Source organism: Sabethes cyaneus, chromosome 2 (assembly GCF_943734655.1).
Source record: "Sabethes cyaneus chromosome 2, idSabCyanKW18_F2, whole genome shotgun sequence".
Lineage (NCBI taxonomy): Eukaryota > Metazoa > Arthropoda > Insecta > Diptera > Culicidae > Sabethes > Sabethes cyaneus.
Genome location: NC_071354.1, coordinates 141,184,360 through 141,199,787, shown reverse-complemented (window position 1 = coordinate 141,199,787; position 15,428 = coordinate 141,184,360). Strand labels below are relative to the sequence as shown.

The window sequence follows — 15,428 nt, the reverse complement described above, 5'->3', positions numbered from 1 at the left end:
GGATAAAAGGTAGGAGTCAAAATGACTACTTGTCAAGCATAGCTACCAATACCCCCCCCCCCTTCCTTTCCGCTCTTCCCCACCTTCACAAAAAAAAAAAAATTCATTTCTTTCCCTACCGTCCCTTCATCAATTGTAGAACCATCGTTTCAAAAAATATTAATGTATATGTATGACCGCATTTCAAGGTCAAGACTAAAAACTTGAGATTAGTCTACTGCAAAAAGAATAGGTTTCTGAAGACGCAATAAGCATTTTATAACACCTAATTTCTAAATTCTTCAGACTACACTTATATGAGCAGTGTAGTAAAGTTGTGAATCTATACAACTACACTATGCTGTATGTGGGAGTTAACCCTGCGACCGATAGTGATGTTTGCAGAAACTAGACACATGTGTCAGGAGGTGACCGAAAGGTGGAACCAGCATTTCAATTAACGGCTTTTTAATGATGACCAGGCAGGGAACCTCCCAGTTGGCCTCAAGGTAAGACGCTGGTCTAATAAGCCAGTCGTCGTATGTTCGAATCTCGGCTGGGAGAGGCTGTTAGAGTCGATAAGATCGTAGCACTGAACACGCACTGTCCTGTATTCTTTTCTAACAGCTGGTTGCGAAGTCTGTCGTATAAAAACAGAAAGTCAAATTTCGCTAAAGGAATTAGCACCCAGGGTTTGCTTTGCTTTAGGCAGGGAACCATGGCGGTGAGGAGCTAAGAAGGCCATCAAGCAACTGAAGAACAATAAATCGGCAGAGAGAGATGGCATCGGAGTGGAGCTGATTAAGACTGCCCGGGAGAGTTAGTTACTTGTCTGTACTGGCAGAGTGTAACAATTTTGGATATAGGAGTGAAAGAGTGGTGTTATCTATCTAATTTACGAGAAAGACAACAAGCTGAACTATGAAAATAATCCTTCGATCACCGTTCTCAATGCTACCTACGAAGTGCTTTTCCAAATCATTTACCGCCGATCCTCACCAATTGCGAATAGATTTGTGGAAATTCATCAAGAACTTGCGAATAGTCCAAGATACAGTGTTTACACTCACAATTTTTCATTGATTTCAAAGCTGCGTATGATACCATCGACCGTAAAGATCAATGGGAAATAATGCAAAAGATTAGCTTTTCCGGAAAACGGATCAAATTGATATGGGAGACGTAGAATGCAGTGTGCAGATTTCGGGTGGATTGACGAGTACATTCGAATCCTGCCAGAGGCTTTGTCAATCAATTTTCTCTCATGCATGCTGTTCGTCATGGCGTTACTTACTTTACTTTACTTTTTCGGCGACAATCCGCTTATTGTATCAATGCCGAATTTAGGAGTCGTCTCCACATTACTCGGTCTTGGGCTGTCACTCTCCAGTCGCCCCTAACACCCGCTGTTCTAGCATCCTCGTCAACAGCGCTCATCCAACGGGTACGGGGCCTGCCTCGAAGTCGTCGGCCTCTGTCGGGTTCTCTGCTAAATATTGTTTTCGCTGGTCTCTCATTCGGCATCCTTGCTACGTGGCCAGCCCACTGTAGCCTGCCGTATTTTAGTCGCTTCACGATATCCGCATCTTTTTACACTTGGTATATTTCATGATTCATGCGCCTGCGCCACACTCCTTCGTCTAATATGCTGCCAAGAATTGATCGGAGGATCTTACGCTCGAAAACGCCAAGAGCTCGCCGGTCGCTCTCTTTCAACGTCCACGCTTCGTGGCCGTAGAGTACCACCGGGAGAATTAGCGTCTTATAGAGCGCGAGTTTTGTACGGAGTTGTAGGCTACGGGACCTCAGCTGGCTACGTAATCCGTAGAAGGCCCTGTTGGCAGCCGCTATCCGCCTTTTTACTTCACGGCTCACATCGTTGTTACATGGTGGTTGAGGAAACCAAATTATGACTAATTTCAGTCGTAATCCGGTTGCTTCAACTAAATGGACCTAAAATGTGCTACTTGGGTATCACATGTCACTAACGTACCAAGGTAAACAAATTCGTCGACCACTTCAAAAGTATCTCCATCTATCTCCACCGCAGTTCCAACACCCGAAGGGCTACCATGCTCTCTACCAGCCACCATATACTTTGTTTTGGTAGAATTTATGATAAGCCCTATCCTCGCAGCTTCCTCCTTAAGATGCGTGTGCGCTTCTTCCACAGCTCTACGGTTAACACCGATGATATCGATGTCGTCCGCGAACCCTAGGAGCATATGAGATTTCGTGATGATGGTACCGCTTCTCTGCACGCCGGCCTTTCGAATAGCACTAGGGCTGTCGGTATTGGGCCCTTTTGGTGAAAACCGGTATTTCGGTATTAGCGTAGGAAATACCGGTAGTACCGGTAAAATACCGGTATTGGCAGATTATTCGAAATCAATAGAAATGTTGATGTTTTTCAGTAAAGATCTTTGTTTTTAAACTTTTACTTCAGTATTGTTGCTTTGCAAAGTAGTATTAAGGCAGAAATAATGCGCTTAGCGATTTGTTTTCTTTGGTAGAACGAATTTTATTGCCAACGCTTCTAACAATCGAAAAAACTTCCGCTTTCATCGAAGTCTGACGAACGGCTTTAAGCGCATTAGGAATTTTCCTTTCATTTTTTCAAATTTACTGTAGCAAAACCCGCTTTTAACTATTTTAAAAAAAAATCCAGTATTGCAGCTTCCAGCATAATGCATGCACTGGTCTCTTACAGTCTCTTCGCGAATTTTTCCTCTATCCCTAAACCAGACCCCTTGCATAGCATCATTCTCTTCATCATCATGCATAGATACCTTCTCTTCTCTGCTTTTAATCCCACTGTTCATAGATAGTGGCTTGGAGATTTCATCTGCTTGTTTAATCAATATATCACACGAAAGACTTGAAAAATATTCCAAATTCTTTCCGGGTAAATCTTTTGATGCCAAGAATATTCAAAAAGCGCGAAGATCCCCATACTCAAATCACGGCCCGGCATCGTCGAAACAAATAAATGAAGCTGACTTTCTCGTACCTTCGCTTCATACATGAAGTCACTTGTTTCATTTGTTGAACAGAACGTATCAAGCAAACTTCAGCTGAAGTTAGTGACTGTATCAAATGACGACGACTGACAGTCAGGCACGATTTATCGATGTTTTTTTATTTTTTTAATGTGGTTTTAACCAATTGGTCATTCACCACGCTTATCGATGTTGAGTAGGTTAATTATAATATGCATTAAATTGTAAGAAATATTAGGGGATTGTTTCCTGTTGTGAAACGGCCCCGGTTGTGAAACATTCGTAGTTTTTAACGTTTTTATTATCCTAGTGCTGTCAAGTTACTACCAACGTCTAGTTTCATAGTAATATAATTTTCAAGCAAACAACGGTCAAACATCAACATTTACAATGCTTTGTAGGAAACTTGTTTGAAAAACACCCAAAAAACATACATATAGAGACATACAGAGACATCCAAAAAAGTTTTTTCGCATGTACCAAACCCAAATGGAATAAAAATGGTCATATTTTTTTTGCAATATGGCCCCCGCCCCGGTAATGAAACAGTCGAGTTCCCCAGTTGTGAAACATCTCGAAAATTATTTATTTTATACTTCACTGATCATACATTACTTTAATTGGGGAATTATGAGTCTTTATGGCAGTAGGATACATTTAGGTTTAGCAAAAACTCAATTCCTTATAACACATGTAACAGGCCAGTGCATTTTCAATGCGCCAATATGACTGCTTGCTTTTTTGCATGCATTTTTGCGATTCAGATTTAGACGACTAACGAAGAAATTGATCAATGATTTTGTATTTTTATTACCTATTTTCCATGAATAAATGAATCTAATTTTTGATTTTCCTTCGATATTTCTATATTTTCTTTTCTGTTCTAACGATTTCCCGAGGTGTTTCACCACCGGGGACACTTTTTTTAGCCTCAAAAAACATATTTTGAAATTTTGCTATAACTTTGGTGTTTTACACAAAACCCATATACTTCTTTTGGCAAAAAGATAGGTATATGTTTAAACTTCCCAATCTAATGATCAAACGCTATGATCAAAAAACAAAACCTGTTTCATAACCGGGAACATTCCCCTACTCAAATTCAATTCCATTGCATTCAAAGTTGTTAGCCTTCTAGTGAATAGTTCTAGTGAATATTTGATAGAAGAATACAAATGAAACTTTAAAACTGATCGTCATGGTGAAGTGAAAATCATTTCATGGTGCGTGATTGAAGCCACATTTGAAACGAATCGGCGTTGCTGCAGTTGAAACTAAAGTTTCATTACTTCATTGTTGAGTGACTATTGTATTTACTACTGTAAGCGACGTTGCCGGGCCCTGATCTTGTTTCCTAAATTCATAATTTGGGAGCTTCGAATAATTTGGTGGCTTCTAAATATCAAGTTGATCAAAAATAAATTGAAACGTGACGGCTGGCTTATACAATGAAACATGTGCATGAAACATACAGCAAAGATGCAGTACTGTGCCTTAAACGGGTTCAAGAGGTATAATTATTTGACCCACAGCTTCACCCTCTTCGTTGCTAGTAGTCGAAGAATCTGGTCAGCATTAACACGAAGTTGTTTTTCTATGAGTTTTACAATTTTCTATCCAACTTAGTTCGTCTTTGAATAAGGAAACTATAAAATACTAAAATATTAGAAAATACCGGAAATACCGGTTTTTTGCCTTTCCAAAACCGGTATTTCGGTATCCAAAAATTGGCCGGTATTACCGGTTTCGGTACTACCGGTACTACCGGTTAGACAGCCCTAAATAGCACCTTCCAATGCAATGTTGAACAGCAAGTTCGATAGTCCGTCACCTTGCTTCAAACCATCTAACGTCACAAACCAGTCCGAAGTCTCACCCGCTATCCTGACGCTTGATTTAGAACCATCAAGGGTAGCACGTATCAGCTTAATCAGTTTTGTTGGAGAACCATGTTCAAGCATAATCTGCCACAGCTCGTTTCGTTTAACTGAATCGTACGCCGCCTTGAAGTCTATAAACAGAGGATGAGTTTGCAAGTTGAATTCCCGGAATTTATCGAGGATCTGTCGCAAGGTGAACATTTGGTCCGTCGTGGAGCGTCCCTCTTGAAAACCGCACTGGTATTCGCCAACAAAGGTTTCCTGTAACGGCCTCAGTCGGAGAAACAGGATGCGGGAGAGAATTTTGTATGCAGAATTGAGGAGAGTAATATCTCGATAACTGCTGCATTCGAGTCGATGGCCCTTTTTGTAAAGTGGGCATATGAGACCTTCCAACCAGTCCGTAGGTAATTCCTCTTCAGTCCATATCTTTAGTATAACCTGATGGATTGCACAATACAGCCATTCACTCCCGACTTTCAAACGTTCGGCGGGGATGCCGTCCTTTCCAGCTGCTTTGCCGTTTTTCAGCTCTCTCGCTGCTTTCCTAACCTCGTCCAAAGTTGGTGGATCCACAGCTTGTCCATCATTCTCAATCGTTATCCTGTTTCTGTTGACCGTTCCATCTTGTTCACCATTCAACAATGCATCGAAATATTGTTTCCAACGCCTAGCCACCTCCGATCTTTCGGTAATCAGATTCCCCTCCTTGTCGTTGCACATAACAGGGGTTGGCACGGTCCGGTTCCTGATTCAGTTGATCGTATTAAAGAATCTTCTTGTATCGTGCCTCTCGAAGCAATTCTCCGCCTCCGAAGAACGCGATCCCAGTGCTGACGTTTCTTACGACGGTGAAGTATCTTTTCGGCAGCTCTAGCATCTCGGTATCTCTCTCTGCTCTGGCGTGTCACAGTTGCAGCCAAAATGGGACTTCTGGCTCGATTCTTCTCCCAACCCAACACTTCTACCCAACAGTACCCAACACTTCCCGCGCTGTAGTGCTGATCGGCCCGTGAATGTGTCTCCACTGTTCGTTCAGGTTCTCTCCGAGAGGTACACCGATCCGCTCATCAGTCTTCCGAGAGTACTCTGCAGCAACTCCCTCCGCTGATAACCGCCGAATGTTCAGTCTTATCTTCCTCGTTGGCTTCGATTTGAATACGTTGAACAACCGGACGCGGATCTTGCTTACTACGAGATAGTGGTCCGAGTCAACGTTTGGTCCCCGAAAGGATCGCACGTCTGCGACATCAGAAAAGTGCCGGCCAGAACGTGGTCGATCTGAGAGCAGGCCTTTCCATTAAGCTGTTTCCAGGTGTGCTTCCGAATGTTCCATCGTGCAAAATGGGTACTACAGATAACCATTCCTCTGGCTGAAACGAAGTTGATTAGCCTCAGGTCATTGTCGTTTGTGGTAGGATGGAGGCTTTCTCTACCAATAACGGGGCCAAAGAACTCTTCACGTCCGACCTGTGCATTTGTATCCCCGATGACTATTTTGTGTCATGTCTTGGGCACTCTCCATATATTCTGTCGAGAAGATAATAGAACGCCTCTTTTACGTCATCGGGCTTGTCGTTCGTCGGTGCGTACACATTTATCAGACTGTAGTTAAAGAATTTGCCCTGAATTCTCAACACGCATAGACGGTCATTGATGGGCCTCCACCTAATGACACGCTTCATTTGTTTTCCATGTACTACGAATCCGACTCCATGCTCTGCTTTATCGCCGCCACTGTAGTAGATGTGATACTTGAATGTCGTGCCCGCAATAGGATCTGCTGCGCGAAATTCGCGTTCTCCCGTCTTCGGCCACCGCATTTTCTGGATGGCTGCAACCTCGACCTTCATCTTCTGCAGCTCTCTTGCCAGGATACCCGCGCATGCCGGTTCAGGTAGAGTCCTGACATTCCAAGTACCAAGTTTCCAATAATCGTTGTCCTTTTTCTTTTGCCTGGGTCCATGCCGATTATCCGGTTGTAGTTCCTTTCCTGAATTTCTCCTAGTGAAAGTTGTTTAAACATACTGCCTTATTGGGGCTGCGGTGCCTAGTCTCGCGGACAGGGCTGCTGTCTTGGGTATAGCTGGCGAGAGACAGCGTTTCATAGGTCAGCCGTCCGCTAAGGATCAGTCGCTGCTGTATGCCACCCCTAACCTGGAATACAGCCGCATACCTGGTACGGAAACGGCGATTCACCGTGCAGTGGAATCGCCGTCGCGAGCCGCCCCTAACCTGGAGTCAGACGATCACGGCTGGCTAGGCTGTTCCTTTTGCCAACACACTCAGCAGATGCATGAGTGCCTCCTTCCCTGTCGGTATACGACCTTAGCTTACACCGGGGTTGGTTACCCGATCTCCACCAAGGTTGCTCGTATTCCGGCTGGTACCACGAGGAGGTAGGGAGAGGAGTTGCTGGATAAGAGGCTAATGACCACTGCGGGGTCTATTTTATAACTGCAGGTACGCAAGGTACCGATGTTACGCATTACCCAGCCATTTACCAGCCTGGCGTTACAGAGTGTTATAAATCGAGCGGATATCAACATTTCAACCAATCTAGACTATTTATCTGATTTCAATTGATGGCAGAATATCTGTGGTAGTGATTGAACAGACTAAAAGGCGAAACAGAGAAATTGGGTTACTAATAAATACCTCCTCAACAAAGCACGCGCTAAGGTTCAGAGGCGTATTGTTAGCGGAAGTCGTGCTGACTATGTTGTAAGTAATTGTGGTCGAACAGTTAAATTAAGTTTAACCTGTAGAAAAGGCTCATTAGATCGGTTGTTTTCTATGAACATGAAACGTGCTCAGAATGTTTGAAAGAATAGTGCTGAGAACGATCTTCGGCGACGACAGGAAAACGAAGTTTAAAGGCAAAGAATGAACCTTGCGCAGTTCTACGACAAACCCAGTATTCAAAAGGTCGCCAAAGCTGGGCGGATACGGCAAGGAGAATATGGTGCGAGAATGTCAGACAATTACCATGCGAAAATGGTGCTTACTTCAAATCACAGTGAGCATCTACAATCTGGGTCCAAACAATTGAAAAGTGCCAGTACACAACCGAGTTAATTGGAGAAACTTTGTTCATCAGGTTATGCTGTAGAACAGGTCCAACTAAATAAATAGTAACCCCTACGAGAAAAATCAACAATAGTAACAATAAATTGCCTATACGCGGCAAAGTGTGGGCCCTCGTGTTGCTTCGACAGAGGAAGCAGATGCTTCTATGGACACTCCTTGAGGTAGATCTTCCCGTTTACAGTCCCGGTAGTCACGAACGGTGCACTCCGTTTGCCATATGATGTATTTCTTGGCCAAATCATGTATTCCTTGGCAAACTGTGAAAGTTTCTGCATCCTTACTTCCTCCGGGACATCAAACTTGTGCTGGGCGGTGAAGTACAGTAGCCCCGGAAGCTGCTGGAAGTAGCTGCCTTGACGTAAGTCTCATCATTCATGATGAGAGAGTTGAAGATTTTCCAGGTGCTTGCGCAAAATAATTTCGCGACGTGGCTTTTCGGGTGACGTCATTGTTTCCAATTTTCGAAAAACTGACCGCGATAAAAATAGAGTGTTTACACTCTAAACTACTTCTAATCAAATTTTCAAGAGAAAATACCCAATGGGCAATTCGCTGACATCAGCTTGAGAATCAGCATTGAAGGGTTGACAAAAGGAGGGATCCCCAACACGGGGGTTGGATTTCTAAAAGGAGGAATAGGGTGGCCAAAACAGACAGCCAAAACAGAGTAGACACATTCAAATAAAGAAAAAATGTTTTGTTTCTTGTACTATGAGAATTTTCTTTACAATAGATGTACAAGTGACTGAGAGACAAAGGGGCCGCGGGTAAGATCGGGCAATCTGCTAGTTATGTATATTTACAGATTTTAACAAAAAAAGCTTACAAAAACGACACAAAAAATACATCGGAAGTTGTTAAAAAACAAATTTATTTTTATTTTAGTTTGACAGCTAGAGACATCTGTCAAGCTTGAGTAGGCTGGCTTTATCGAATTATAGGGTTTCTCGTTAATGTTGGATTTTAATTTGTGCTGGTTTAGGAAAAACCAAACTGGGCTGGAGCATTTTATACTAATATCCCCTATACAACATTTTATATTCTGGTCTGAATATATTCCTAAGGCAGGAACAGTTTAGTTGGTAATTTAGAAGAACCATTGACCATGTGGAGACCATAATTTGAGTAGTTTTCTGTAATTATAGTTATGTCAAATGTCACTAGTTCATAAACACCTCTCAACAAACCGCTTTAGAAGTAACCCCCTAAGTGGTTCACAAGGTAACGCCTTAAAGAATTGAAGTATACACTTTGTATGACTACAAAGATTCGAAATGGGATTTGAAGTTAACTTTGCGACCGCAACAGCAATAATGTTTCAAGCTGTATAACAGAACAGTGTGAGCTGTAGCAGTCCTGCTGAGCCGTTCTACACATACACATGTTTGTGGCGTCACCATCATCCTCTGAATAGAGCGATGGGAGTCAAACGATTCTGGGTGGTAGCAGATTTTAACCTTTGCCCTTTTGCCTCGTCTGAAGCATCAAATTTGCGGTAACGTTGCTCCATGCAATTGAAATCACCCGTTACCAGACTCCAGCATGGACAAACGGAACTATGATGCTGACTTTCTGCTTTCTCTCTCTCACATACACGCTCTCTCTATCTTCTCTTTCTCTGTTGTTTCGGAAAGTAATCGTGAAGCGGAAACTGTTTTTAAAACAGTTTTAAAAAAGTTATCCATTCTTCACTCTTCCTGCAGCTGCGTTCAACTTTCACCTTTCACCTTTTATTTTGGATGGAAAATGTCAGTTCCTCTCGACAGATACACTGACAATACAAAAATTCGAAATTCGAAATTCGAGTTCAATGAAATAAATATACGACCAAAAGATTAAAGTCAATTAGCGGTAATTTTATTAAAAGAGTTTGTTTGAAGCTCAATTTTATTTATTCTTAGCTTAAAAAGCAAATGACTACTGCAAATAATACTGAACTTTTAAAGCGTATAAATCGAAAAGACCCCTGAAAACCCTTTTTCAAACAGCGCTATTTCCTCTTCTACTCTAATTTCAGTGGACAGTCGACATCTAAAGGAATCCATCGAACGAGCAGAATTTTCACTAGCCCTGGAGCTGTGGTTCGGTGAGCAGATAAACGGGAACGGGCTGAGCCTGGCGTCGGCACGGACACTGCAGCTCAACTTTCATCCAGGCAGAGGTCTGCACTACCATCTGCCGGTGCTGTTCGATTACTTTCATCTGGCGGCGGTCAGCGTTGGGATACACGCCAGTCTGGTGGCGCTTCATCAGCCTTACATCAAGTAAGTTCTGACAAGTGGACTCGAGGGTCAGGCGGCAACTTTTTAATTTTACTGTCGATATTGCTTTTGGATTGGTTGTTTGTAGTTTGTTGAGTGCTAGCGAATTAGTTTTTGTACAGTCATAATTTTTCATTTCTGCAACATTCCGCCAACCAACCATCAACACTGAATCCTTTGGATTTATTGCCAACTGAGAAAACGATTCGTAGAGTAAATTAAAAACATTATTAAATAAAAAATGAAAATGGGTAATTTATTCAGAAATAAACGTGGATATCGCAAAACACATAACGCAAAAAAATAGAAAACATTGATTCGTTAAATGATCTAATATAATTGTAGCAGCTTGTTTATTATTTTATTTGCTGCAGAATGTAGATGGAGTTAAATCATTTAAAAGTTCTATTTTTTCATTACTTTATTAAACAATTTTATTTTGACAATTCTTATAAGGATAACAGAGAGAGCAGATACAAAAGTATGAACTCTTCTTCAAGAGATGAGCCTATATTTTTCCCATTTTTAGCCTTAGCGATTTAGCGTTAAGGTGCGTTTAGACTGGGCATTTTTTTGGAAACATGTGGAATGCAACATGTGGTGTGCAGCATGTTGTTAGTTGTTACTCAATGTTGCTCTGTCGCCACCTGAACATTTGTTATGCTTGGAAACATCGGGCAACAGTTTGGAAAAAGTTGCCTGCCACATGTTGCCAATCTAAACGCACCTTTACGCAACAGGTCATGTTTTCTGACATTTGTCACTCCTCAGGACACACAAAATCATAATAGAAAGCTCACATTAAATCTTATGCATGTCAATTTTACATAGGAATTAATTACACTGGTCAAACTTCCGCTGGTACGGTTAGGCTGTACGGACAAGCGCTGGCGTTAGTTGAAAGCAAACATAGAAGAGGGAAAAGGAAAGGTAGAGAGCACAAAGGATTTTTGCACGCTCATGGCGTAACGGAAAGCGAAAGCTGCGGTATATTAGCAAAACAGAGAACGCCTTGTCGAATTTGTAACCGGGTTGATTCGCAATTGCGAGAAATTTTGCAAGAATAAGCACTGATCAACCCGCTGTAAGCTGAACTTTCGATGTTACATCGGTGCATGCATTGAACATCATAATTGGTTGCTTCATTCTGAGAGCCCTGAAACAGGTTCAAACTGTGATATCTATTCTGTCCAACCGAAGCAGTCCATAATCTTCCACATAAACACGACAGCGTGCTTGAACGAAACGTCTTACACGCAGCGGTCATGTTACGGACCCATCGATGAAACCAGAAGTCTACGAAGCAATGACGTAGCAACCTTTGGTTCTACAGGTTCGCTTTGCTCTGCACAATACGTGAAAACTTAAATGCTAAACAGTGTGCCAAACAATTTCCGGAGACAGCATAGCCAACTAAGGGGAACCATAACGTGGACGACTACTTTGATAGTGCAGACGCGGTTGAAGAAGTCGTTGAACGAGCGAAAGAGGTTCGGTATGTGCATTCAAAGGCAGGGTTCCTGCCATGCAACTGGATTTCCAATCCAAAGAATTTCTGCAACCCGCAAATAGGAGAACGCAATGAAAACCAGTTCATATATTTTAACGACAAACAGTCGGTTCTGAACGAGTTCTAGGAATTGCATGGAATGCTGGCAACGCTGAATTCCTGACTACGACTAAGTTGCGAGACGACCTAAAACCGTATTTGTCTGGTGGGCTGCTATCTACGAAAAGAGACGTCATCAGTTGCGTTATGAGCTTCTTTGATTCCTGGGTGTACTCTCGTTTTTCACGATCTATAGAAAATGACTAATCCACGACCTCTGGCGGAGCGGATGCGACTGTGACCGGAAAATTACGGATGAATGTACCGAAAAGTGGAACCCCCGGATTGAGACAATGAAAGAGTTCGGGTTTCACGATACTATTTCGACGGTTCATCGTAGGTACAAACACATAATATGTCGCATTTCATATCGGGGAAATATTGAGCTTCTCTAACGTCAAAGAATAGAACTGCATGCCGAGTAAGTACAATGTAGCCGACAAGCTGACGAAGTAGGAAAAAGGATTGAAGTTTGGCCCAAGCGAGAACCAACGAAACGATTGATTTGAACGATACAAATCAGTGGCCTAGGTAGAGCGTTATTATGCCAAACGTTTCTGGAGAAATGCGAGCGCTCACTCTGTTTCATAACATGCATCGCAGAGGAGATATCGAGATGAAGGGTACTTGTCCAAAAAATAGCATGATGAGTCTTCAGGTTCACTTCTAAATGTAGGAGAAAGCGAGAAGGACTACAATCAAATCGATTGCTGCCCGAAAAGAAACAATTAAAACTCCTAAAATGTAACGTTATATCCATTTTAGTCCATCTAAAACGAACGGAGTGCCGTAAAATAGGGTAACATTGATCAGTTAGACCATTCTCATAAAGGAGGGAAATAAGCAACTTCTGCACTTTTACCGTCAGGAAGCGGGTCATAGCAACATGGATACAGCGGTAAATATATTTCGACAACATTTTTATGTTCCGAATTGGCGAGCAGAGATGAAGCGGATGGCAAAAGACTGCATGTGATGCAGAGTAAAGAAATGCTAGCCAAGGAACCCCAGAATTACCCCGTCTCTTCAATCGTGTATTACGCCCAGGGCTTGAAAAGGGATCGCAAGTTGAATGTGACTGTGTGAATGCGTACACTTTCCTCAACCACATTCAACCTGCGCTTTTTGAACGATCACTTGACTGTTTTTTTAATCCAGTCAATCTGCCGCTTGTGCTGCTGCCGTCTTGTAATTCATGCGGCCTCTCAAGAAAAGCAAACAGTCTTTCTCCAGCTTTGCGCGTTTATATCGGAGAATCTAAACTGCAAACTGATTGGAAGCATAAAATGACGTATATTTTCGTTTCTCTTTTTATTTCCAAATCGGCTGCTCACAGTAATTGTTTGTTATCGGTCCGACGCAAGCAAAATGTTCGTTTGTATTGGACCGACTACTTCCATGCACATGTAGTGGTAGTTTTTCTGCCGTATTGAATCATACGATAGCGCGGTTGCTTTTCGTTAGCGTGGTGACTGCCAGTCATTTGACTGTTTTACAGTCATTCGTTGCTCCAAACGGTAAAGGCAACTTGATCGAAACGAAAATGTTAAAAAGGTTTAAAATGCATTCGTTCTACCCTTCAAAACGGAGGCATGACTGAACAAGCTGCTATTGGCGTTATACATAGCGTTCATATTCCACCACTAAACAGACGGTGTGGTTTTGAATGCGCGGTGGTGTGAACGCGGCAGAAAAAAAGAATCGGCCGAAGCCCTGGTTACGCCAAACCTGGCACATTTCAGCTTACCAGAGTGGATTTCTGTAGGCCACTTACAGTAAGTGTAATTCACCGATCGAAAAATAGGTTGATCTGCTGGTTTACTGGCATGACTACGAGAGTCATACACCTTGGGGTTACTCAGAGCTTAACGGCGCAAGCGTGTTTCAGCGGCTAGCAAATATATTGTGAAGCGCATCGAAGTGCGAAGATACTTTTACCAGCTGCAGGGTACGCTGGAACTTTAACCCGCCCATTGTGCATTCCACATGGGAGGATTGTGGAAAAGATTAGTGCATTCAGTAAAGGCAGCATTGACCGTATTCGATGATAAGCGCACGATGACGGCTAAAGTACTCCTGAGAATGCTGGCTGAAGCAGAAGACCTGGGGCCCTATTTTCACAGTCACCTCACCTAATTTTTTATGTGAGAGCACAATTTGCGATTCTGAGAGTCACCTAGGTGACTCCGCTCACCTAGGTGACTGTACGTATCAAATGGGGCCTGTAAGGAGAGGTGAGGGTGACTGTAAGAATAAGGCGCGTGAGAGAAATGAGGTGACTGTGAGAATAGGACCCCTAATCAATTCACCTCCTCTGACCTACATCGCGTTTGAACTAGGATCAAAAGAGGAGTTGGCATCTAATCACCCCGTACGGGGCGTCGAAGCTGCGAATCCAGAACATTCCAATAGACCAACTAACAAGGCTGACTAACTACTACAAGCAGTCGCAGCTGCTAGCAGATCGATAATGGACCCGCTGGGTAGCCAAGTACTAACCTTCGAGCAACCGGAGAACCGAGTGGCTTTCAAAATCTCCGCCATTAACATATGGTGACTTAGCCTACATCGCACATGATAATAGACGATGCAGCTGGATACGTGGCGATGTATCCGAAGTTTACCGAGGACCGGCAGGCTTTCAAGCAGGCTTTAGTTGAAACCACGAGAGGAATGTTCAGAAGACCAGTCACTAAACTTGTGGTGCTAGAGAAACAAAATTGTAAACACGGCTCAGTAGCGGAGACACCAGAGTTACAGGGAGGGGCAGTGTGCGTACCGCTAAGTGGCGACGACAGGCACCTGGAACAGTGTATCTCATCTGCAGTCTGCAGAAGTACCGTCTATGAAACTAAACAATCCAAACAACTGATTTATCTGCATATTTTTTTATATTTCGCTGAGTTGTTATGTAGGTATAGCAAGTTCAAAGTAAAAGAACTGGATATTATCAGGAGGACAAATGGTGATAGGACTATGAAGCAAGACTGCGGGTTCTAAATTACCAAACTACTATTATCATCTATAAATTAATTGTATAGACTAACTAAACCGACTTAATACAAACCTCGCTTCTTTCGAATGCCGTGGCCAGCACTACAACATAATTAAAGGCATGATGAATTTTCGAAAACTCAATTGACTGACACTAATTCAAATCGACTCTATTTACTGCAAACGCCGTACTTCATCAAGAAGCGAGGCAATGAACTTTGCACAGGCTAACAGGATAAAACTTTTAGCAGCGTCAAACTGAACTGGCATGCCCTGGCACGCCTCGTGGATGGGGCATAAGCGGCTCCATAGCCTGCAGGCTGTCTGCGAGATATGCCAATAATTTTTGCTCCAAAAGCATCATCCGCCATTATCCTACACACCAAATAAGAGATACGATGGGTCTCGTTCGATGTGACTGTTGATCACATCCTTTCATCACGCTGCTGCTGCTGCTATTTCCTGTCTTTCGTCATCAGTGTCGCTGCGCTCAATTTATGTCCATTACGCCCCCTGGTAGCGAATTTTTCCATATACCTACACAAACATACAGTTACCTAAATATAACAATAGTGCAATACATATGTGCGTATTTTTGTGACAATTCATTTATCTT

At 42.7% G+C, this 15,428-nt stretch overlaps 1 protein-coding gene across 1 annotated transcript in view; it reads left to right on the top strand.

The window, feature by feature from the left end:
* Nucleotides 1-15,428, top strand: part of LOC128737240 (protein FAM135B) — an 80,996-nt gene that overhangs the window by 52,163 nt on the left and 13,405 nt on the right. The window contains exon 3 of the mRNA XM_053831838.1: nt 9,966-10,212. Coding sequence (XP_053687813.1) covers nt 9,966-10,212 — 247 coding nt within the window. The remainder of the gene's footprint in view (nt 1-9,965; nt 10,213-15,428) is intronic.